This window comes from Oncorhynchus masou, chromosome 24 (assembly GCF_036934945.1).
Source record: "Oncorhynchus masou masou isolate Uvic2021 chromosome 24, UVic_Omas_1.1, whole genome shotgun sequence".
In the NCBI taxonomy this organism is placed as follows: domain Eukaryota; kingdom Metazoa; phylum Chordata; class Actinopteri; order Salmoniformes; family Salmonidae; genus Oncorhynchus; species Oncorhynchus masou.
In genome coordinates this window covers 103694265-103720161 of record NC_088235.1, presented here as the reverse complement: position 1 = coordinate 103720161, position 25897 = coordinate 103694265, and the positions used below count along the sequence as shown (strand labels likewise).

General features: G+C 43.7%; 2 protein-coding genes across 15 annotated transcripts in view; one reads left to right on the top strand and one right to left on the bottom strand.

Annotated features, from left to right (window-relative positions):
* dock7 (dedicator of cytokinesis 7) overlaps positions 1–7004 on the bottom strand; it is a 71660-nt gene extending 64656 nt beyond the window's left edge. For all 12 annotated transcript variants that reach the window (XM_064935955.1, XM_064935950.1, XM_064935947.1 and 9 more), the window contains exons 1-3: positions 6918–7004; positions 3677–3776; positions 2765–2940 (exon numbers count right to left, since the gene is read on the bottom strand). In XM_064935955.1, coding sequence (XP_064792027.1) covers positions 2765–2940; positions 3677–3776; positions 6918–6955 — 314 coding nt within the window. In that variant the 5' untranslated portion in view covers positions 6956–7004. The remainder of the gene's footprint in view (positions 1–2764; positions 2941–3676; positions 3777–6917) is intronic.
* Positions 7005–7396: 392 nt separating this feature from the next.
* Positions 7397–17742, top strand: atg4c (autophagy related 4C, cysteine peptidase). Of its 3 annotated transcripts, none has more exons than XM_064935943.1 (11): positions 7397–7484; positions 7889–8028; positions 8887–8970; positions 9156–9335; positions 11036–11369; positions 12035–12105; positions 12757–12908; positions 14419–14497; positions 15281–15357; positions 15922–16041; positions 16417–17742. In XM_064935943.1, exons 2-11 carry the CDS (start codon positions 7953–7955, stop codon positions 16582–16584), a joined length of 1341 nt encoding a protein of 446 aa, XP_064792015.1. In that variant the 5' UTR covers positions 7397–7484; positions 7889–7952; the 3' UTR covers positions 16585–17742. The 3 variants fall into 3 exon arrangements, with proteins under 3 accessions (XP_064792015.1, XP_064792014.1, XP_064792016.1); XM_064935942.1 differs by having other exon boundaries at positions 9096–9335; XM_064935944.1 differs by lacking the exon at positions 15922–16041 and having other exon boundaries at positions 9096–9335.
* The last annotated feature ends 8155 nt before the right edge of the window (positions 17743–25897 follow it).

The following is a 25897-nucleotide window of genomic DNA, read 5'->3' as shown; positions in this document are numbered from 1 at the left end:
AAAAACAAAGTGTTGGAGAACAAAGTAAAAGTGCAATGTAAGAAAGCTAACGTTTCAGTTCCTTGCTCAGAACATGAGAACATATGAAAGCTGGTGGTTCCTTTTAAACATGAGTCTTCAATATTCCCAGGTAAGAAGTTTTAGGTTGTAGTTATTATAGGGATTATAGGAATATTTCTCTCTATACCATTTGTATTTCATTAACCTTTGACTATTGGATGTTCTTATAGGCACTTTAGTATTGCCAGTGTAACAGTATAGCTTCCGTACCTCTCCTCGCTCCTCCCTGGGCTCCTCGAACCAGGAACACAACAACAACAGCCACCCTCGAAGCAGTGTTACTCATGCAGAGCAAGGGGAACAACTACTCCAAGTCTCAGAGTGACGTTTGAAACGCTAAACGCTACTAGCTAGCCATTTCACATGGGTTACACCAGCCTAATCTCGGGAGTTGATAGGCTTGAAGTCATAAACAGCAGAGCTGCTGGCAAAACGCACAAAAGTGCTGTTTGAATGAATGCTTACGAGCCTGCTGGTGCCTACCATCGCTCAGTCAGACTGCTCTATCAAATCAGACTTAATTATAACATAACACACAGAAATGTGAGCCTTAGGTCATTAATATGGTCGAATCCAGAAACTATCCTCTCGAAAACAAGACGTTAATTCTTTCAGTGAAATACGGAACCGTTACGTACGTTACATTGCACAACCTTCAATGTTCTGTCATAATTACATAAAATTCTGGCAAATTAGGGAGCCCAAAGTGTTGCATATACCCTGACTCTGCGTGCAATGAACGCAAGAGAAGGGTAGCCTAGTGGTTAGAGTGTTGGACTAGTAACCGGAAGGTTGCAAGATCAAACCCCCGAGCTGACAAGGTACAAATCTGTCGTTCTGCCCCTGAACAGGCAGTTAACCCACTGTTCCTAGGCCGTCATTGTAAATAAGAATTTGTTCTTAACTGACTTGCCTAGTAAAATAAAAGGTAAAAAAATAAATAATAATAAATAAATAATTCACCTGGTTAATATTGCCTGCTGACCTGGATTTCTTTTAGCTAAATATGCAGGTTTAAAAAATATATACATCTGTGTATTGATTTTAAGAAAGGCATTGGCGTTTATGGTTAGGTACATGTTGGAGCAACGACAGTCCTTTTTTGCGAATGCATCGATTATATGCAACACAGGACACGCTAGATAAACTAGTAATATCATCAACCATGTGTAGTTAACTAGTGACTATGATTGATTGATTGTTTTTTATAAGATAAGTTTAATGCTAGCCAGCAACTTACCTTGGCTTCTTACTGCATTCGTGTAATAGGCGGGCTCCTCGTGAGGCAGGTGGTGAGAGCATTGGACTAGTAACCGAAAGGTTGCAAGATTGAATCCCTGAGCTGACAAGGTAAAAATCTGTCGTTCTGCCCCTGAACAAGGCAGTTAACCCACCTTTCCTAGGCCGTCATTAAAAAAAATAAGAATGTGTTCTTAACGGACTTGCCTAGTTTAATAAAAGCTGTAAAAAAAAAAATATATATATATATATATATATAAAATTTATTTTTTTAATCTGCAAAATCGTCGTCCAAAATTACCTATTTCCGATCGTTATGAAAACTTGAAATCGACCCTGATTAAATCGGCCATTCCGATTAATAGGTCGACCTCTAATTTCTATGGCAGTAACAGGAGCCACAGCAATCTTCTCTCTACCAGCCTATCAAGTGAGAGGCAATTCTACAGACGGCGTAAAGGAGTCAATGGAATGCAGACATTCCACTGACCAGATTGTAAAATCAGGTTTGTTGAATGTGCACCAAAGTGGATATTCATCAAATCCATTATGATTTAGGGAATTGTAATAGGCCCACAATGTGGTTACTTAAGTCCAATTTTGATATATTTGTCTGTTTTTGCTCCATAACATGTAAAAGTGGTCCTTTTTCAGGTTTAGAAGAAGTGACTGCTAAATGCTAACTCCGGTTTGTATAAACTGGTTAGCATAGCTAAAATCGGTGGTAGTGGTCAGTCATTTTTAACTGTTGATTGGTGACGATGACATAAACATGTTGGTGTTGACATCCATGCAATCATTATACACCGACTTCTACCTAAACATAGTGTGAAATACACATAAACAATAGCCTAAATGAAGGCTAATCTTGTTGGAGGGTAATAGTGTTAAAAGTGATAATTCCCCCACGTGTTTCCATAGCAATTGAATTGTTTTTGTCGGTTCAATTTTTTATTTTTACTGCATCTATGTGACTCACGCCAAAAATCAGATCAGCTTTATTCATTGGGTAAATCAATGTGTGTAAATCAGGTTAGAGGATATGAGGAGTAACATCCATTTGCTGTACTAGAGTTAGTTAGACCTGATGTAGGCCTACTTCTATAGCTAGTGGGCCGCGACAACATCTCTACTGATAATACAGACTCTACTGGTTCAGTAAAGTGCTTTCCCCAGCCTTCCTGATGAGGTATATCCCCACCAAGCTCCAGCAGTTGGACAGATGTGGAGTGTTACAGTAGGGTTTTCCAGTCTGGTTAGGGTTTTGATTTGAGGGGTTATGAGCTTTTGCAGTACACTGTACTTTTTTTTCAATGTTCTTTTTGTTTTTGTAGTGTAAAGCAATTTGTGACAACTGTATGTAAAAAGAGCTTTATAAATACATTTTATTGGTTGATTAAGCTGATTGATGGTCCTCAGTACCAACTCTAACCCAGCCAGTCGAGCTGTCCCCAGCAGCACCTACCCTTCCTCAGGCACGGCCTGTCCCACGGTACGACACTCTCTGGGGGTGTATACCACTTCGATGTCATCTGGGGGGAAATCGATAAGGTCCCTCAGGGGGCCCGACTCGATGATGGGGGGATGGGTGATGAGGTACTCCTCAAAGTCCACCGGCTCCACCGCCTCTGTGAGAGGAACCTGGAAACAAAGAGGAAAGGCTGTGTGAGTGAGTGCCAATTCAGAACTTAATAGGACTGCCTATGAAACTGGGTTAGCTGCCAAAAATAAATAATCCCCAAAAAGTCCAGCTGGATTACTAGCAAAGAAATGTGGCTTGATGCATGTCACAAGACAAGTTCTAGCCCTGGAACCTGTTTAAAACAAATCAAAACTTTCAGGGAACCATATATTTTATATTGGCAGACAGACACTTTGGATCACTGAGGAAATGCTCACAACCCTGATGTAACTGGAAAAGCAAGTCCTGGCAAGCAAGCCACCTCAGGCATAGTAGAATGGCTTTATAGGTTTGCTTCTGTCTATTTCTAAAAACAAAGCACCCCGGGGGAGTCTAATTCCTCACTAAGTTCAGTTAAAGCTTTTGGGGGGAATTTAGAACACAATCCGTTCACAGTTGAATTAAACAGTCAGCTTTAGCCTAATTAATGATGGTTATATGCTCCTTCAGCTCAGCGGTAGTCGGAACTAGGGAGAGGACACCAATTAGGGCTGTATTATTTTGGCACAAGGTCGATAAAAGTCAATGGGCTGCCTCAGCAAACACTTACTGGTGGGGTGGGCCAGGCCGTGTAGTCCCTGACCACACTATAATAGGGGTGAGAGGGTGTGAAGAATGGACCTTAACTGTTAGCAGATACACTCCAACCCTATTTCCCTCCCTGAACACCAAGATGCATTGTGTGTGGGTACTTACGGTGTTGCTGGCGGCGGCACCCACGTTGAGGTTCTTGAGGAGCTGTGGGGAGCCCCCATACTGACCAGCGATCTGTTTTCTCACCTCGGCTGCTACAGTTCTGCAGGGAAGAGAGGGAGAAGCTTAGCAGTGAATGTCAAGCTGTCATGTTACATCATGCCAAACAGGTAACAGACTCAGATAAAACATGTAGGCCTATAGCTTGTGGCTATATTTCTCATCTATTCCATCTAGGCTTTGCTTATATTCAACACAGTCATAGACAAAGCCTGCAGGCTGCTTACGGTAAAGCCATCTTATACACGAGTTTGAAAAGGGCAAGCGAAAGACAGTGTGTCAGCAGAATACGTTATTAGAGAAGACCATTAACTGCAGTGGTCTGGTCACTCCACAGGTCAGGTACAGTAGTCAAGTCCAGCAGTTCTGTTGTGGGCCAAACATTACTATTATGGTCCCTGCTGTGGCTCAGGGCTCTCTCTCTCCCTGGCCCTGCTGATGGCCTTACTGCCCCCTCTGATACGGCACTATATCACTACACAGAGGAGAGAACACAAATAAAATCCCCTGGACCTCCGTCAGCAACACAAAGCGCTTGGCTAGGCAACTGCTGCTGACTGACTGCACCACTCTGTGTGCCTTTAAATCACAGCCACCATCAAAACCCCTCCTCGTACCCTTGAACAAAACAACTACGCAGCACTAGCCCAGGGAGGGAGGCACAAACAAACAACAAATTACAAAATGTCACATGAGGAACTTGAAGAGATGGAGAGAGGGATGAGAGGGTGACCAGAGGCAGGTTTGGTCAGAGAAAAGGTAACAGGCAGCTAGGCCAATAACATAAATGCATTTCTGAATCTCAGGCAAATGTAAATATAGCGTATAACTTTCCAACTCAGGAAAGACATTATGATGTAGGCTAGGCCTAGATATACTGGTGGCTACTGCAGTGCTGTCACCTGGATAACAGGCAGATGCACTGAACCAGCTACAATACATAGCACTGTTCTGCTGCTAGGGCTTATACTCAGGACCTTTATTAAGCCTGCCTGGTCACTGCTCCAGACAGAAGAGGAGGAACAGACAGCATGATACAGGCAGGCTAGTGCGCTCCTTGCATCATTTGGAACACAAGGTCACCTCATACACACATACCTAAAGCTGCAATATGTAACGTTTTGGACAACCAGAACAAATTCACATAGAAATATGAGTTATAGACCTGTAATTAAAAGTAAAACCAAACTGATAGTAAAAAGTAATATAATACTGAATGTAAAGCAAAAACTAAACTTAATGGGAAACATAGAAAGAGCTAAGAAAAGATTAACAGCTTTTTAGACATGCTTTCAATGAGAATTACAGATGTATACAACACATTTCTATGCGAATTTGGTCAGGTTGCCCAAAAAGTTACATATTGCGGCTTTAAATGCAAAACACAATCAGACATTGTTTTGGCCTGACTTAATGAGAAAGAACTGAAACTCAGTATCAACTCCAAAGCTGAAAAGGGACTTTGAACAGGCCTCACTGTCTCTAAAGTCTTCCAAAAAGTTTAGACTTTTTGAGATGACATTTGGGAAGCAATGACTGAACAGAAATACTTTTGTTCAGATCAGACAATATACAGAATAGAGCCATACTCCCCCAGTCCTCCTAATAAAAAAAGACAGCCAGACTCACACCAACAACAGAAGACATGATGGATAAAATACATGCTATTCATAGTCTCATTCTGTCAGTAATTTCTAAATAATACCAGGAGATGTCATCACATCACAGCGTTCCAAAAACCCTCACAGATGTTCCTTTGGGGGTGATGGTGCTCCTTCATCAAGCATGGAGGTCTGAGCTCAACCATAATGTATGTGTGTGTTTTACTATACTTGTGAGTACCAGAAGTCCATTTTTTCAGACCTAACTTGCAAAATGGCTATTTTAATTTTAAAGGTTAGGTTTAGGGTTAAGGGAAAATAGGATTTTAAAGGGGAATCAATTGTTGCTCCCCAAAAAGTCCTCAAGTATAGTATAGTAGTGTGTGTGTGTGAGAGAGAGATTATTCTCTATATAAGGGTTATGTTCATAAATCACTTATTTATTTCCCCTCTTCTTTATTTGTGCAGACATTCTTGGTAGGCCTATGTACTTTATGTTAACAACAACTGCTTCATAGATTACTTTTTACACTCATGACTTGGCAAATGTCACAATAATGCAGACACTAGTCGCTCCTAAACTGAAACCAACCCCACAGCCACAATAATCATTATGAATAGGCCTATAATTTGCCTCCTGGCACAGACTGCTGTCCTGTAAAACGTTTTTTACCTTTATTTAACTAGGTAAGTCAGTTAAGAACAACTTATTTTCAATGACGGCCTAGGAACAGTGGGTTAACCACATACGGTTTAAGTGTAATTTGTGCAACATAACATGGCTAGCTACTTTATGATGATTTGGCAGTTTCAGTTTGACAATTACAATCAATCAACAGTTGGATGTTGTGATTGCTATATCATAAACAAAGCCAAGGGGTAACCAAACTCTCTTCGCATGTGAGATATGAGCCATTTTCTACACGATTGTTTTACATCCAGTTTTAATTCCACTGGCATGCACAGCAAGCAACGGAAATTGACACAAAGCCCTTTGTTCGTTTCAATAGACGTATTAGATCTGAATGCATACATTTAACTGGGGCAGATAGGTTTGATCATGTCGGGCTTTTACAGGTAAACTAGTTAACATTCTCCATGACGATTTTAGCTACTGCATTGTTTGCTACGGTGTCAATGAAGTCTCGTCGATGTGTCAGTGGCAACCACCCAGCCGTAGCCACCAAAGTAGCTCAGCTGTCTAACGTTACTACGGATTTTCTAGTAGTCTACACGCAGTCCAATGAATACTTAGCTAAATCCTTGTAAATAAAGATAATGGTTGTAATTGATAGTACGATAGATGTCAAAGGTACCTTTCAAACCCGTATATATGTAACTGCACGAGACAAAAATAACATTGCGAAAAACTGTTCTCTATGGGCGGGTCACTGGGGCATCTTTGATATGGCTAACGACAGCTAACTTGGATGGATGCTAGCTGGTTGGGCCTTAATTGCGAATGGCTTTGCTTTGAAATGGAGCGCAGAGGGCGATAGGTTTTTAAAGATTGAAAACGGCATAGCTTGAACGGGGGACTCTGTCAATGCAATCACTGTAAAAGTTAGAAGTAACTCCCTTACCTGCTGATTTTTTGGGCGAATGCGCGGCGCTCAGCCATAGCTGTAGCCGCTGATGTGCTTGGATTCACAGGCTTTCCACTACTTTCAGCTGCTGGAAAAAAAGAGACTGGGAATAGCTACCGTAAACCTCATAAAGCAGGCTCACACGAACACACCCTGCCAGAGGTTAGACAGACTGTAGTTGTATGACACCAAACATGGAATTAATACAAGTGTCATAATGCCATTTGGCACATATTTACTGTTGAATAAATGTTCATTTTCAAATAGTTTATCACAAACTCACTGGATTCTTGAATTTCACGGAAGTCCCAATACATTGTCTGACTATAAACCATTTATGGGAATGGAATGTTTTGGCACCCTAAACGCGAATTGTAAGTAATGGATCAATTTAAAATTAGGTCAGCAACAACAATTTAACTGAATGAATGAATGTGATGTGCTTGTAGTAGCCGCGCAGCAACATTTACGTTGCAGAATGATGCAAAAACCGCGAGAGTCGCGTGCTTGGCTTGTGGTTTTGCTTCCTCAAAATGTAAACACTGGGAGCTAGTCAGATACACAGTAAGTATCAAACTGAAATGCGAACTTTTATGTTAAATTATTTGACATGTATAAATGTATTTGAACGAGTCTCGGATGTATGTTGTTATACCGGAGACTGAACGCAAGGTTAAATTATTCGCGTGACTGCTAACTAGCTGTACAATGTGTAAATTAGCTAGCTAACGTTAGCTAGTTTACTGTTTGCGCTCTGGCCAACTCCATTGCTTTCATTGTCAATCCAAACATGTTTGCCATGACACTTCCATACGGAGTTGGCTGGGGTAGAGATTATGTAGCTAGCTGGGGGTTTAATGTTGTTAAACTGCTCGTCGGCAACACTGTAACGTTACCGTTTCAATTCAAACCCTTTGTCTTTAACTAAAACGACAACATAAATGAATGTCATGTCCTTTCAAATGAAGCATTTCAGGAAGACAGTGCGGTTGTTAACGACGCTGGGATGAGTTCAATTTCCCGGTGGTCAAAATGGAGAATAAAGGGACTGATGAGGTGGAGAAATTGAAGACAAAGTTCTTGTCAGCATGGCACAATGTGAAGTACAGTAAGTGCATCGTAATGGTTATTCCAGACTCCCATTTAGGCTACTGTTATCCTCCACACGTTGCTGTCTCAATCCTTCTAATTTAAGTTAATTGACCACGGCAATTTTAAAACAGCCTTTGTAAGATTTAACAGCTGTCAGCTGAGTTGTCATTCGCTTCAGCACATGATAGATGTGATAATTATCAGAGCATGTGTGATTATTCTGATAAGAATCAATTGTGGCTGACTCTGCAGCTTCTCCAGCATGTGCTTATACTCCATATAATTTCTATACGGATCCTCTGTCTGACCCTAGCAATATTATCTGTGCCTCAGATAGCTGATCATAACACAGGTACACCTTGTACTGTGGAAAATAAAAGGCCACTCTAGAATGTGTAGTTTTGTGACAAAACACAATACCACATATGTCTCAAGTTTTGAAGGAGTGTGCAATTGGCATGCTGACTCCAGGAATGTCCACCATAGCTGTTGCCAGAGTATAAACTGCCTCCCAATGTCGTTTTAGAGAAATTCTGGTTAAATGGTTAAATCAGATACTGACAGGTTTTCTGATCTACGCCCCTACGTTTTTTAAGGGGTCATTGACCAACCGATGTGTATCTGTATTTTCAGTCATGTGAAATCTATAGATTGGAGCCTAATTTATTTATTTCAATTGACTGATTTCGGTATATAAACTGTGACTCAGTCAAATCTTTTGAAATTGTTGCATGTTGCGTTTTTATATTTTTGTTCAGTATAATAATATATGCCATTTAGCATTTGCTTTTATCCATGATCTACCAACTAAGTTACTGAGTTCATTCACAACTACCTACCTATGGCTAATTAACTATTTCATTCTGATCTTTAGGTTGGGCTTTGAAGTCAAAAACCTACTTTAGCAGAAATTCCCCTGTGTTCCTCCTGGGGAAATGCTACCATTTTAAGGCTGACGGTAAGGTAACACACACGTACTGATTTTCGGCCCGCATTGCTGTGTTCCCTTTCCGAATAGGCTCTTACTCAACGGCTCCTTCTCAATATGTGATTGATCTGATTGAATATGATTTCTTTGATCAGATGAGGATAGCCCAACAGAGAGCTGTAGCACTGAGGTCTGTGATGCACCCCCCGCCACAGGGGGTGACGACGTGGAGGCCTTCCGGAGGGACTTTGCGTCCCGTGTGTGGTTGACCTACAGAGAGGAGTTCCCTGCCCTGCCAGGCTCCTCCCTAACCTCTGACTGTGGCTGGGGCTGTATGCTGAGGGCGGGACAAATGATGCTGGCTCAGGCCCTCATACTACACTTCCTGGGCAGAGGTCAGTGGGATGGCAGTGGGCCAGGGTTGTGTTCATTAGGCACTAAATGGAAGAAAACCTTTTGAAATGTGGACTACCAGAGGTGTATTCAAATGGGTTGAAACAGTGAGGGACTAACCTGAAAAAATAATTTGTATTGCCACAGCTATAGTTGCTTTCTTGCAATGGTTTGCTATGTTGTGCACTGATGAGTATACCCCTGGTCCAGTAAAAAATACTTATTTTAGTTTTCCATTGCAACAAAAATTAAATACATTTTCTGTTGCGTGCCCTAATGAATGCAATCCAAGTTTATAGCATGACCCTTATAACGCTTACTAAAAAAAGGAAAGTCCTTGGTTCCTCATTCCTTTGTCAAACAATATCTGAGAATTTCATAATTTAATTAGTTTTGTTATTGAAGTGCTTTCTCTGTTCTTCACAGTAGGATCTCTTGAGATTCACACTAGTGAATATGAAACTAATTTACTACCATTTTAATGCAACCATTTAGAAAACAATATTTAAGCCTTAACTTGTTCTTCCACTGAATGTGAAATACAGTATGTCATTAAATAAATCTTTTAAGCTATAAAATGACTAATGGCTACTTAAAGAACTGAAATTGATCAATAAATATCTTTCATTCACTCTGCAAGGTCATTATGTTACTGCCTCGTGCCCAAGTCCGTCTCCTTTATGGCATTGGCCACTCACACCCTCGCCACTCCAGGTGCCCACCCTGTTTGTAGGGCTAAAACGCTGTAAAAGTGAAATACTGGACATACTGAGAGGCCTATAATTGGACTATTATACAATAGGGTTTTCTCATTCTCTTATTTAAAGTCAAACTCGACTATCTGTTATAGCAGAAGATTTAAGCCCAAACTTTATTTCCCTGAGTTCTGAAACTCTATATTCTAAGAGTTTGTTCTGGAAAGTGTGGTTCGATATGTCTGTCATAGACAACAGGGCAAATACTTGTGTATATATTTTCAGTTTGATCTTTTCCGCGGTCGAGCCAGAACGCCAGTACCATTTGCTGTAGCTTTCTTGTGCTGAATGTAGCTTACATGTTGTTTTCTCAAGATATTGGCATATTTGCAGAACATAAGTGCCTCATACAAATGTTGTTGTTTTTTTTTTTTTCAATTTCGTGGTATCCAATTGTTTAGTCGCTACTATCTTGTCTCATCGCTACAACTCCCGTACGGGCTCGGGAGAGACGAAGGTTGAAAGTCATGCGTCCTCCGATACACAACCCAACCAAGCCGCACTGCTTCTTAACACAGCACGCATCCAACCCGGAAGCCAGCCACATCAATGTGTCGGAGGAAACACCGTGCACCAAGCAACCTTGGTTAGCGCGCACTGCACCCGGCCAGCCACAGGAGTTGCTGGTGCGCGATGAGACAAGGATTTCCCTACCGGCCAAACGCTTCCTCACCCGGATGACGCTAGGCCAATTGTGCGTCGCCCCACGGACCTCCTGTTTACGGCCGGTTACGACAGAGCCTGGGCGTGAACCCAGAGTCTCCCGTGGCACAGGAGTAGTACGCTGCAGTACAGCGCCCTTCACCACTGCGCCACCCGGGAGGCCGTACAAATGTTTTAATATTAAAATGATTTCCTTCGCAAGCAGAGTGTTCGACTAATAAAATGGAAAAGATATACCAGATGTTAAAAAATCTCTTTGACCCTCCTCTGTCTGTGTGCCTCAGACTGGATGTGGTCGGAGGCGTTGGCCCTCCAGCCTCTGGACACAGAGACCTGGACCACCAGTGCAGCCAAGCGTCTGGTGGCCAGCCTGGAGGCCTCACTGCAGGGAGAGAGGCCCTCGGACCCAGGACCAATGCTTCATGCTCCAGGGGCCCCTGGAAGAGTGGAGGAGGCTGACATCCACCAGAGGGAGGTCTACCACCGTACCCTGGTGTCCTGGCTTGGGGACAGCCCTCAGGCACAGCTGGGTGTCCACAGACTGGTGGAGTTAGGCCTGGTGTCTGGGAAACGGGCAGGGGACTGGTATGGCCCTGCAGTGGTGGCACACATCCTGAGGTGGGTCTGGTTCTAGGGTTACATTAATGCTGTTTCACACATCCTGAGGTGGGTCTGGTTCTAGGGTTACATTAATGCTGTTTCACACATCCTGAGGTGGGTCTGGTTCTAGGGCTACATTAATGCTGTTTCACACATCCTGAGGCGGGTCTGGTTCTAGGGTTTCATTAATGCTGTTTCACACATCCTGAGGTGGGTCTGGTTCTAGGGTTACATTAATGCTGTTTCACACATCCTGAGGTGGGTCTGGTTCTAGGGTTACATTAATGCTGTTTCACACATCCTGAGGTGGGTCTGGTTCTAGGGCTACATTAATGCTGTTTCACACATCCTGAGGCGGGTCTGGTTCTAGGGTTACATTAATGCTGTTTCACACATCCTGAGGTGGGTCTGGTTCTAGGGTTACATTAATGCTGTTTCACACATCCTGAGGTGGGTCTGGTTCTAGGGCTACATTAATGCTGTTTCACACATCCTGAGGCGGGTCTGGTTCTAGGGTTACATTAATGCTGTTTCACACATCCTGAGGCGGGTCTGGTTCTAGGGTTACATTAATGCTGTTTCACACATCCTGAGGTGGGTCTGGTTCTAGGGTTACATTAATGCTGTTTCACACATTCTTGGTGGCCACCAAATAACTTTCTTTCCGTCTCTTTCGCTCTTAGAAAAGCTGTAGAGGAGGCAACAGACCCTGGGCTGTCGGGCATAACTGCTTATGTCTCCCAGGACTGTACAGGTATGACAGATGAACCTTCTCTGGGCCCAAGGTCTGGGCATCTCATCAGGAGAAACACAGTGTAGGAGGACAATGTATATAGAGCTGGAATGGAGAGAGAGAGCCAGGGATGAGAGAGACGGAGGAGAGAGCGAGACTATAGATGGACAGAGAGGATCGAGAGAGAGCTGGCCAGGAGAGTGGTACAGAGGTGACAGGAGGCTAACCACCTCCAACCCATTATTAAGTCATTATTCTCAACAGCGAGTGATTGGGACTGGTTGTGTGACAGAGAGAGGAGAATGTTAAGATGAGAGCTGCAGGATCTAGACTCTGCCCCCTGTGTGAGGGGATCAGTGTGGGGTCAGTAGTAGTGCACTATAAGCATGAGAGATGTGGACAACAGAAGTGGATTACACTCTCACTACTGTACAGAATACAGACACACTTATGATTGGAGACCTGGGTGAGAGAGTCGAGTACAAAAGTTGCTCTATAGCTTACCTGTGTAATAACACCTGACTGCATCTATTAGAAATTTTCACTTTATAGTAAGAACATTCATGATCATTGCAAATGTCCTTCAGTGTGTGATAGCAGGGTTTAGAGGCAGGCAGATGACCAGGCAGGTGTTTGACCCCTGTCTGACCTCTGGTATTGATCCCTTTATAGTTTACAGTGCTGATGTCATCGATAGCCACCAGTCGTGTGTGGCTGGGGGAGCAGATGCCCTGCCCCTTACTGACAGCCGGGCGGTCATCATCTTCATCCCAGTCCGACTGGGGGGAGAGAAGACCAACCCAGAGTACTTCAGCTTTGTCAAGGTAGGAAAAACAATAGCCCTAACCCTTGTAGGATGATCCTGTCTAGAATGTAGATTTAAGTGAGTTGTGGTTTTAAAATCACTAATTCTGAATGTCCAGAAAACATGTAAACTTACTACCACTATGTTATATCAGACAAAGGGATCTCTAACCTAATCAGAGAGCCTGTGTATTTGCAAAAAACCTGTATGAAAATTAAGTCCCACACTATACTTAATGTCCTCCCAACAATTGAATGGATGAACTTCAGCAAGGCTTCAACCACGCCTTCAAATTTTATTTTATTTTCACTTGCTGATGAAGTTTACCCATTCAATTGTTGGAAACACATATAGTGTGCACATTTCTTAATTTATTTTGTCTTAAAGGCCCAGTTCAGTCAAACCTGATTTGTCTTGTGTTTTTTATATTTTTCCACAATGAGGTTGGAATAATATTGTGAGAATTATGATAATGCCCTTTTAGTATAAGAGCTGTTTGAAAAGACCGCCTGATATTTCAACCTGTTTTGGTGGGATGGAGTTTTGGCCTGCCTGGTGACATCACCAGGTGGTAAATTAGTTAGACCAATAAGAATGAGTTCCAAACCTCTCTGCCAATAACAGCTAGTTTTCAGTTTTCCCAGACCGTCTTATCAAAATGATTGGATGAGAAATTGCTCTTTGCTACGAAGCTATTTTTGTTACTTTTTTTTCCCCATTTTAATTTAAAATAATTACAGTAAGGTACTTAACTGTTACACAGAAAGTATTTGCTATTTAGAAAAAACGGCTTTATCAGCACATCTACTCATGAGTAGTAGTTCCCCTTCTCAGCTAATTCAGATATGATAGCAGGGAGACAGTAGACAGCAGTACATAAACCTGTTATAATGCATATGGCTGAGTATAAACCTGGAGACAGTATTAGCTACAGCAGTACATAAACCTGTTATAATGCATATGGCTGAGTATGAGACAGTATTAGCTACAGCAGTACATAAACCTGTTATAATGCATATGGCTGAGTATGAGACAGTATTAGCTACAGCAGTACATAAACCTGTTATAATGCATATGGCTGAGTATGAGACAGTATTAGCTACAGCAGTACATAAACCTGTTATAATGCATATGGCTGAGTATAAACCTGGAGACAGTATTAGCTACAGCAGTACATAAACCTGTTATAATGCATATGGCTGAGTATGAGACAGTATTAGCTACAGCAGTACATAAACCTGTTATAATGCATATGGCTGAGTATGAGACAGTATTAGCTACAGCAGTACATAAACCTGTTATAATGCATATGGCTGAGTATAAACCTGGAGACAGTATTAGCTACAGCAGTACATAAACCTGTTATAATGCATATGGCTGAGTATGAGACAGTATTAGCTCCAGCAGTACATAAACCTGTTATAATGCATATGGCTGAGTATAAGACAGTATTAGCTCCAGCAGTACATAAACCCGTTCTATGTGGCTGAGTATTTGACCGTGTGTCCCCTGGTCTCCATCCTCCTCAGAGCATATTGAGTCTGGAGTACTGTATTGGTATCATCGGGGGCAAGCCCAAACAGGCCTGCTACTTCGTGGGCTTTCAAGGTTAGTGTTTTACCCAGAAACCAACCTGAGGACTAAAGACTAGAGGACAGTGGAGATAATTTGCCGTACTGTCCCCCTCCTCTCTTCTCTCTGTATAAAGAGATAAAGTAAGTTAATGCATTCGTGTTTGTGAGGAGAGGAGTGTGTGTGAAACAGCTCTTATTTTATTTTCTCTGACCCATCAAAGCCCTACTCATTTATCACAAGGGGTAAACATCCGAAGTTGTGTCCGTAATTGATTTCCATAGGAGACATTATGCATATAATTTCATTCTCATCCATCCAGCGGGGCCCCAAAGTGAGCCACTCTCCATCACCTTCAGTGGACGGGAGGAACCTTCAGTTGTACATCTTGGCAGTCAATATTTACATTTTACCAATTTGAAATGAAGTGTCGGATGATGTCTAAATGACAAGCAATACATTCTCCCTGCCAAGCTTTGACTCCGGCCCGCATACATCATATGCAAATGGTCAAATATAATTGCGTGTTTGTAAAAGTAATTTCCCCACACAAAAATTTAATGACAGCCCTCTTTCTGTGGCCGGGAGGAAAAAAATGTGCTTGTACAACAGCATTTGATTATGCAGAGTTGAATCCGCACTGGTTGATATTAAAAAACAGGAGGCGTATTTGACTGGAAGAATGCTAACAGTAGCCTAGCGAAATGACTTTTCTGCATAGAAATTGGAGGGAAGGAGCATGCGGTCGCTCGTCGGTGTGGTAGCGTTTGTAATAATCCAATGTTTTTGAATAACTTGTCTTTTGTTTTGTCCTTGCAGATGACAGCTTGATTTACATGGACCCTCATTACTGTCAGTCTTTTGTGGATGTCAGCACTAACCATTTCCCTCTTCAGGTAATGGGAAATTACACTGAGCTGACTGGGGCTCAGTAATGTGAATTTAATAGTTTCTGTTAGTACTTAAGGGTATGAATCCTAAAGCAGCCTCCGTTCAATTACTGAGTCCCTGGCTGCTGATTTATTTGCTACTCAGATATGTGAGGCTGCTGTGGAGGAGAAATATGGAGAATATAGAGAGGCTCAGATACTATGATCCTGAATATTTCAGCAGTAGAACACATAAAAACCTGCATTTATCATTGACTACTGCATTGAAACTTCTCCTGATGCTTGTCTGTAGAGCCAGCACACAGTGGGACACGAGACCAGAAACCGAGCCAGATTTGTTTATTTTCACCAGTCTGAGTGTGTGACAACAGATGAATTTGAATTTCATTGCATTCATAAAACATAACATTTTATATTCATAAACATTCCTACCTATTTCATACCTATCTTCAAAACTTTACTGCATTATCACAATCAATTAAACAATATATTGTTTCTACAATATTTTTTAAATAACCAGTAATAATAATCGTTGTCAATTTGACACAGCTAACATTTATTTATTTTTAGTCGTATCATTGCCCGTCACCAAAGAAGATGCCTTTCAGTAAGATGGACCCCAGTTGTACCATAGGCTTTTACTCTAGAAGTGTCCAGGACTACCAGACAATCAGCCACGAACTGTCCAAGGTGGGGGAACTAAAGGCTTTACTATTTAGTCAAAATCATCTTAGTTTATTTCTTAATCATTTTCATCAGATAAATTAATACCCAATATGAAAGCATAGAACGTGAGTGAGAGGAAAGCATATATGTGTTAACTGTGAATAAGTGTCTGCTGTAATGACGGTATTATACAATACTCTGAATGTCTAAGAGAAGTTAAATCAACTGGCCATCTGGTGGCACTATTTAGCTGTTCATCTGAGGCAGTTTCCCTCTCCCTGCTCCCATCCCTGCCCTGCAACTGTGTCTGTTGCTTTCATGCAGGATGCTCGCGTCTTAACTCAATTACACTTTTTAGGCTTTTATATAACATTCTTTGTGTCTGTCTTTGTGTATCAGGTGTTGCTGCCGTCAGCGAATGAGAAATACCCAGCATTCACTTTCATGCAAGGTCACGGAAGAGATTACAACCTTTCGGCGGAGTTGACCCCGGAGAAGAGGGAATGGCCGTTTATCCGTGACCCACAGAGAGCAGCCGCTACCGCTGGAGACTTCGTGCTGCTCTGAAGGTCAACGCTGCGGTCAAAGGTCATGGTCAGAGACTTTTAAAACGACCAGCGAAGTGACTTTACCAGACAGACTGAAACCTGCTTATCCAAGGCCAGGACTCTCTATTCCACAATTATGAAAATACATAGCCAATATAAAAATGTTCTCACACCAGCATTCATGACTTAATACACGAAACCTAAAAATATTAAAATTGTTATCTTATACTGTAGATAGTTGCTGTTAGTTTTGATTGTTCTGTGGAAATCGGTAACATAGGGCAAAGGATCAAACAAACATACCATGGGTCTGTAAGCGCTATGAGGTTGTACTGAGGGTTATGCGATGTACTGTATCTTGTACACTGTGCGTTATTGATACAAATGGAGAATTGGGTGCCTTGGCTTATTGGAAGATGAGCTCTCAGCCAAATATAAAAGACATTTGCCTTGTCAGGAAATCAGTTCTGCACTTTAGGAGGCGCTAGTCATCAGAGGTTATGTGTGAGGATATCACTGTGGTTCGATAGCTGGGCCTTATAACACAGTGAAGTGCTATAGGAGAGTGGCAGACTGTTGTTTTTTAGAAGTGTTTAGAAATACTTTGATAGTCCTGAAGGTTTTAATGGTCAAATATGTTCTAGGGTTACACTCTTATGATTTCGAGACCACATTTACATTAGGAGGAAAAGTTTTAGATTGCCAAATCATTTCAAGACGTCTTTGAATTTTCAAACAGCCATTTGAGAATTTCTGACCTTGAAAGGATACAGTACTTTGGTTCATGCATTTTTTTATTTTATTTTTTTTATTTCCCAAAGCAAATAAATTGTCTAAATGGAAAGGTTTTCCAATGTCACATTCAAACCCATCTATAGAGGTGACCGGTACAATACCTTGCTTCTCTTTGTACTTTCACAATAATTACGAACTTTAAATATACGTTACGTTATATACGTTACCCAAGTTAATTGAGTAATCTAATTTAAATGGTGATTATTTGTAGAAGTCACAATTTCTTATGTGGGTTGACTGTAATTGAAATGTTCAACTGTAAATGTATAACGACAGTTACATTCTACCCGTGTTGCAAAAAGTTTCCCAAAAGTCATCTCTTTATCACAATATTGATTCTCACACTGCTGTGCAGCAAAGTAGAATAAAGTCATAAAACCTTTTGGATTTTCTGATCTGTGCACCTCTTTACAAGCATTAAAGAGAGAGATATCTCTTGGAAAAGCATATTTGTTTTGTCTCATCTTGCTATGCATAATACAACACTTGTTGTGTTGAAATCCTGTTTATTACCCAGTCAAATGTAGTAGATTAAAACTAATCGTATGTGCTAACCATCTCTACAGCCCATTAACCAGCCGGCGGGGAAAATGTGACCCTGTGACACAGGCTGGGATTGTGTCCGCCCGTGGAGGAAAAGAAAATATCCTCGTGCAACGACGCACTGTTGCCATGGGGAATATTTCTTGTGCCCCCATCGTTTGAGCTATGCTGTACATGTTTTCACGTACAATACAAATGATTGTATTGTGAGGAGCTTGGCCTTGGGTTAGGGGGTCAAAGGTCCCAGTTTTGGGGGGAAAGTTGCCCTTCTGAGAGGATGCCACGGTAGGGGTGAGGATGGAAAGAGAGACCGAGAGGAAGAATCAGGGATCTGTTCGCATGTCCGTTCACTGAGAGAGAGGAACCAGAGAGCTGGCAGAGAACATAATAGCATCATTTTAGAGGAAGTGTCTGAACAGTACATAACAGGCTGTTTTTAGGGCCAAACCGGCTGGCTGTGTGGATGGAGAGCTGGACATCGAGTCATCAAATATGCAGCAATGTTTTGGTGCTGTGGAGAGGAATGACATGGGAGGGGGAACGTTATGAGGGGAAGGATTTGCGAATTTTTGTCAGGCCCCAGGTGAACATGAAAGAGTGTTGTGCTGGGGGGCACGGGGCTGGCTGCTGTGTGCTGTAAGGGACTGCTGTGTTCACCATGTATTTACAGGGATGTATGAATATTTGATTAATGAGTCATGGATGGGCTCCGGGGAAATGCACTAAGTAGGCATGCAGCGGCTGTACAAAGCCACACACACACAACCATGCCCTCCTTTTTAACAGAGCACAGCTGCCAATAGTGTCATTGACATTGTGAATTCCAGAAAATCTAATCTGCCCAGCCGAGCACATTCCTCACATGAAAGGGACTCCATGAGAGGCATCTTTCTGTCCCAGAGTTTGGAGCTCACAGATAGACGCTCAATAAAGATTTTATTTTGGTGTCATTCACGGGAGGGAATGGCTTGTGTCGCTGGTCACGCAGCCCTTGGGCGACTTGTCGGTTAATGCGCGGGAATGGAATGAAGCAGAGTTTTGGCGGAATCGGCAGCACGCAAGTTCTTGGGACTAGGCCTTAAGGTCTGACAGAGTCTCTGAGGGCTAGAGTAAGACCTTTCAATACAATGTGTTTGGGTCAAGATGTGTTAAAAAAAAACACATTCACACAGAAAAATATGAAAATACAGTATTTAAACCAAATCAGCATAGTAAGTCAGAACCCTGTTACATTCCACTCTTCTACTGTAGATGTTTGAGATTAGTCTTATTTAATTGTGCACTTGTTAAACCCTTAGATCATTGCGGTGCAGCATAACCTTTGATCTTGCAGTGCCATTAAACATGTTGCATTTATAATGCAGAGAGCTGTTTAATTTGGATATTGGCCATCTTCATGAACTCAGCGCTGTGTATACCCAGCCAGGTCTGCTGCAGCCCAGAGCACAGGATGATGGATGGTAGGGAGCACATCCACTGGAATTAAATCTGCTCCAACAGATTACAGGAAGATAAACAGGGTGGATGAGTGTGCGCGTGTGCGTGCGTACAGTACGTTTGTGTGTTAAGGCAGCCATATTCACACCCCTTGACCTTTTTCCACATTTTGTTGTTTTACTGACTGAATTGTAAGATATTTTGTGTTACTGGCCTACACACAATACCCAATAATGTCAAAGACATTTTTACAAATTAATAAAAAATTAAAAGCTGAAATGTCGTGAGTCAATAAGTATGAATACTTAATGAATAAGTCATTTTTTATTACTTTTTTATGGCAAGCCTAAATTTGTTCAGGAGTAAAAATGTGCTTAATAAGTTGCACGGACTCGCTCTGGATGCATTAATAGTGTTTAACATGATTTTTGAATGACTGCCTCATCTCTGTACCACACAGTGAATTTCAAACATAGATTCAACCACAAAGATCAGGGAGGTTTTCCAATGCCTCTCAAAGAAGGGCACCTATTGGTAGATGGGTAAAAAAAAGAAGAAGCCAACTTTGAGTATCCCTTTGAGCCTGGTGAAGTTATTAACTACTCTCTGGATGGTATATCAATACACCCAGTCACTGCAGAAGATACAGGCGTCCTTCCTAACTCCGTTACCGGAGAAGAATGAAAACCGCTCAGGGATTTCACCATGAGGCAAATGGTGACTTTAAAACAGTTACAGAGTTTAATGGCTGTGATAGGAGAAAACTGAGGATCGATCAACAACATTATAGTTACTCCACAAAACTAACCTGAATGACAGAGTATAAAGGAGGCCTGTACAGAATAAAAATATTCCAAATCTTGTTTGCAATAAGGTGCTAAAGTAAAACTGCAAAAAATGTGGCAAATTAATTAACTTTATGTCCTGAATGCGTTATGTTTGGGGCAAATCCAAAACATCACTGAGTACCAAGCTTGGTGGTGGCTGCATCGTGTTATGGGTATGCTTGTCATCGGCAAGGACTAGGGAGTTTTTTTGGATAGAAATAAACGGAATATAGCTAAGCACAGGCAAAATCCTAGCGGAAACCCTGGTTTAATCTGCTTCCCAAAAGAGACTGGGAGACAAATTCACCTTTCAGCAGGACAATAACCTAAAACACAAGGCCAAATATACATTGGAGTTGTTTACCAAGACAACATTGAGTGGCCTTTTAACAGTTTTGACTTAAATCTACTTGAAAATATATGGCAAGACCTGAAAACTGCTGTCTAGCAAAGATCAACAACCAACTTGACAGAGCTTGAAGAATTTCAAAAATAATAATGTGCAAATATTGTACAATCCAGGTGTGCAAAGCTCTGAGAGACAGAAAAACTCACCGCTGTAGTCACTGCCAAGCGTTATTCTAATATGCATTGACTCATGTAGTTGGATACTTATGGAATCAAGATAAATTAGTGTTTTATATTTCAAAAATATTTTACAAATGTTCAAATTTGTCTTCCACTTTGACATGAATGATTATTTTGTGTAGATCATTGACAAGAAATTAAATCAATTTTAATCCCATCTTGTAACAAAACAAAATGTGAAAAAAGTCAAGGGGTGTGAATACTTTCTGAAGTCACTGTAAGTTCAGTTTGCTCCTAGCAGAACTCGGCATAGGGAAGTGAACATCTGTGCTCGCATACCTTCGCTTGAAAATATTACTGTTAGTCCATCTTGAGAACCAAAAGTAACAACATAGCCAGTATACACTTCCTCACAATAGTCCTAATTAGTCTAAGACAGGTTCTCTCCAACCCTGTTTCTGGAGAGCTACCATCCTGTAGGTTTTCACCCCAACCCTAAACTTGCACATCTGATTCAGATACTTAGTTGGTTGATAATAAAGTGGCTGTTCCACTGGATGTCAGAAGGTGAATTCACCAATTTGTAAGTCGCTCTGGATAAGAGCGTCTGCTAAATGACTTAAATGTAAATGTAATAAACTGATTCAGGTTAGTTACAACAGGAGTTGGAGGCTTGGAGTGAAAACCAACAGGAGGGTAGCTCTCCAGGAACAGGGTTAGAGACCCTGATCTAAGATAAATCAAGAAATCTGTCATTCATTTTGATGTTTTTATGTCTTATTCGATTAATTTTACATCTATCTAAGATGTTTGGTGCAGTATTTCTCAAGTGAAAAAATGTGCATGAAAACTAGTTGCCTCTTGTTGAATGAAAACAAGCACTTCATTGAAGAATCCCGTCCATAGTTGCCCCTCCTAGGAGTAATACTGTTGACCAATCACAGACGAAGGGGCGTAGACTTGATACCAAACTTCGACTCACCTCAAGAAAAAATGTCTTGTGCACGAACAGCCTGAAAAGACACCAAAATTATCAAAAATGTCGTTACAATAAATGTATAATAATATATTGTATAGATATATAATAATGTAATATACAGTGCATTCGGAAAGTATTCAGACCCCTTGACTTTTTCCACATTTTGTTAAGTTACAGTCTCATCATCCTACACACAATACCCAATAATGACAAAGCAAAAACTGTTTTAATTTGTCAATTTTAGCAAATTTATATAAATAAAAACAAAACTCTTACAGTTACATAAGTATACTGACCCTTTACACAGTACTTTGTTGAAGCACCTTTGGCAGCGATTACAGCCTCAAGTGTTCTTGGGTATTGCACCACAAGCTTGGCACACCTGTATTTGGAGAGTCTCTGCAGATCCTCTAAAGCCCTGTCAGGTTGGATGGGGAACGTCTCTGCAGATCCTCTAAAGCCCTGTCAGGTTGGATGGGGAGCGTCTCTGCAGATCCTCTAAAGCCCTGTCGGGTTGGATGGGGAGCGTCTCTGCAGATCCTCTAAAGCCCTGTCGGGTTGGATGGGGAACGTCTCTGCAGATCCTCTAAAGCCCTGTCGGGTTGGATGGGGAGAGTCTCTGCAGATCCTCTAAAGCCCTGTCGGGTTGGATGGGGAGCGTCTCTGCAGATCCTCTAAAGCCCTGTCGGGTTGGATGGGGAACGTCTCTGCAGATCCTCTAAAGCCCTGTCGGGTTGTATGGGGAGAGTCTCTGCAGATCCTCTAAAGCCCTGTCAGGTTGGATGGGGAACGTCTCTGCAGATCCTCTAAAGCCCTGTCAGGTTGGATGGGGAGCGTCTCTGCAGATCCTCTAAAGCCCTGTCGGGTTGGATGGGGAGCGTCTCTGCAGATCCTCTAAAGCCCTGTCGGGTTGGATGGGGAACGTCTCTGCAGATCCTCTAAAGCCCTGTCGGGTTGGATGGGGAGAGTCTCTGCAGATCCTCTAAAGCCCTGTCGGGTTGTATGGGGAGCGTCTCTGCAGATCCTCTAAAGCCCTGTCAGGTTGGATGGGGAGAGTCTCTGCAGATCCTCTAAAGCCCTGTCGGGTTGGATGGGGAGCGTCTCTGCAGATCCTCTAAAGCCCTGTCGGGTTGTATGGGGAGAGTCTCTGCAGATCCTCTAAAGCCCTGTCGGGTTGTATGGGGAGAGTCTCTGCAGATCCTCTAAAGCCCTGTCGGGTTGGATGGGGAGCGTCTCTGCAGATCCTCTAAAGCCCTGTCAGGTTGGATGGGGAACGTCTCTGCAGATCCTCTAAAGCCCTGTCGGGTTGGATTGTGAGCGTCTCTGCAGATCCTCTAAAGCCCTGTCGGGTTGGATGGGGAGCGTCTCTGCAGATCCTCTAAAGCCCTGTCGGGTTGGATGGGGAGCGTCTCTGCAGATCCTCTAAAGCCCTGTCGGGTTGGATGGGGAACGTCTCTGCAGATCCTCTAAAGCCCTGTCGGGTTGGATGGGGAGAGTCTCTGCAGATCCTCTAAAGCCCTGTCGGGTTGTATGGGGAGAGTCTCTGCAGATACTCTAAAGCCCTGTCGGGTTGGATGGGGAACGTCTCTGCAGATCCTCTAAAGCCCTGTCAGGTTGGATGGGGAACGTCTCTGCAGATCCTCTAAAGCCCTGTCGGGTTGGATTGTGAGCGTCTCTGCAGATCCTCTAAAGCCCTGTCGGGTTGGATGGGGAGCGTCTCTGCAGATCCTCTAAAGCCCTGTCGGGTTGGATGGGAGCGTCTCTGCAGATCCTCTAAAGCCCTGTCGGGTTGGATGGGGAACGTCTCTGCAGATCCTCTAAAGCCCTGTCGGGTTGGATGGGGAGCGTCTCTGCAGATCTGTCTCTGCAGATCCTCTAAAGCCCTGTCAGGTTGGATGGGGAGCGTCTCTGCAGATCCTCTAAAGCCCTGTCGGGTTGGATGGGGAGCGTCTCTGCAGATCCTCTAAAGCCCTGTCGGGTTGGATGGGGAGCGTCTCTGCAGATCCTCTAAAGCCCTGTCGGGTTTTATGGGGAGCGTCTCTGCAGATCCTCTAAAGCCCTGTCGGGTTGGATGGGGAGCGTCTCTGCAGATCATCTAAAGCCCTGTCGGGTTGGATGGGGAGCGTCTCTGCAGATCTGTCTCTGCAGATCCTCTAAAGCCCTGTCGGGTTGGATGGGGAGCGTCTCTGCAGATCCTCTAAAGCCCTGTCGGGTTGGATGGGGAGCGTCTCTGCAGATCCTCTAAAGCCCTGTCGGGTTGTATGGGGAGAGTCTCTGCAGATCCTCTAAAGCCCTGTTGGGTTGTATGGGGAGAGTCTCTGCAGATCCTCTAAAGCCCTGTCGGGTTGGATGGGGAGCGTCTCTGCAGATCCTCTAAAGCCCTGTCGGGTTGGATGGGGAGCGTCTCTGCAGATCCTCTAAAGCCCTGTTGGGTTGGATGGGGAGCGTCTCTGCAGATCCTCTAAAGCCCTGTCGGGTTGGATGGGGAGCGTCTCTGCAGATCCTCTAAAGCCCTGTCGGGTTGGATGGGGACGTCTCTGCAGATCCTCTAAAGCCCTGTCGGGTTGGATAGGGAGCGTCTCTGCAGATCTGTCTCTGCAGATCCTCTAAAGCCCTGTCAGGTTGGATGGGGAGCGTCTCTGCAGATCCTCTAAAGCCCTGTCGGGTTGGATGGGGAGCGTCTCTGCAGATCCTCTAAAGCCCTGTCGGGTTGGATGGGGAGCGTCTCTGCAGATCCTCTAAAGCCCTGTCAGGTTGGATGGGAGCGTCTCTGCAGATCCTCTAAAGCCCTGTCGGGTTGGATGGGGAGAGTCTCTGCAGATCCTCTAAAGCCCTGTCAGGTTGGATGGGGAACGTCTCTGCAGATCCTCTAAAGCCCTGTCGGGTTGGATGGGGAACGTCTCTGCAGATCCTCTAAAGCCCTGTCGGGTTGGATGGGGAGAGTCTCTGCAGATCCTCTAAAGCCCTGTCGGGTTGGATGAGGAACGTCTCTGCAGATCCTCTAAAGCCCTGTCAGGTTGGATGGGGAGAGTCTCTGCAGATCCTCTAAAGCCCTGTCGGGTTGGATGGGGAACGTCTCTGCAGATCCTCTAAAGCCCTGTCGGGTTGTATGGGGAGGGTCTCTGCAGATCCTCTAAAGCCCTGTCGGGTTGGATGGGAAGAGTCTCTGCAGATCCTCTAAAGCCCTGTCGGGTTGGATGGGGAGCGTCTCTGCAGATCCTCTAAAGCCCTGTCGGGTTGGATGGGGAACGTCTCTGCAGATCCTCTAAAGCCCTGTCGGGTTGTATGGGGAGAGTCTCTGCAGATACTCTAAAGCCCTGTCGGGTTGGATGGGGAGAGTCTCTGCAGATACTCTAAAGCCCTGTCGGGTTGGATGGGGAGAGTCTCTGCAGATCCTCTAAAGCCCTGTCGGGTTGGATGGGGAACGTCTCTGCAGATCCTCTAAAGCCCTGTCAGGTTGGATGGGGAACGTCTCTGCAGATCCTCTAAAGCCCTGTCGGGTTGGATTGTGAGCGTCTCTGCAGATCCTCTAAAGCCCTGTCGGGTTGGATGGGGAGCGTCTCTGCAGATCCTCTAAAGCCCTGTCAGGTTGGATGGGGAGCGTCTCTGCAGATCCTCTAAAGCCCTGTCGGGTTGGATGGGGAACGTCTCTGCAGATCCTCTAAAGCCCTGTCGGGTTGGATGGGGAGCGTCTCTGCAGATCTGTCTCTGCAGATCCTCTAAAGCCCTGTCAGGTTGGATGGGGAGCGTCTCTGCAGATCCTCTAAAGCCCTGTCGGGTTGGATGGGGAGCGTCTCTGCAGATCCTCTAAAGCCCTGTCGGGTTGGATGGGGAGCGTCTCTGCAGATCCTCTAAAGCCCTGTCAGGTTGGATGGGGAGCGTCTCTGCAGATCCTCTAAAGCCCTGTCAGGTTGGATGGGGAGCGTCTCTGCAGATCCTCTAAAGCCCTGTCGGGTTGGATTGTGAGCGTCTCTGCAGATCCTCTAAAGCCCTGTCGGGTTGGATGGGGAGCGTCTCTGCAGATCCTCTAAAGCCCTGTCAGGTTGGATGGGGAGCGTCTCTGCAGATCCTCTAAAGCCCTGTCGGGTTGGATGGGGAACGTCTCTGCAGATCCTCTAAAGCCCTGTCGGGTTGGATGGGGAGCGTCTCTGCAGATCTGTCTCTGCAGATCCTCTAAAGCCCTGTCAGGTTGGATGGGGAGCGTCTCTGCAGATCCTCTAAAG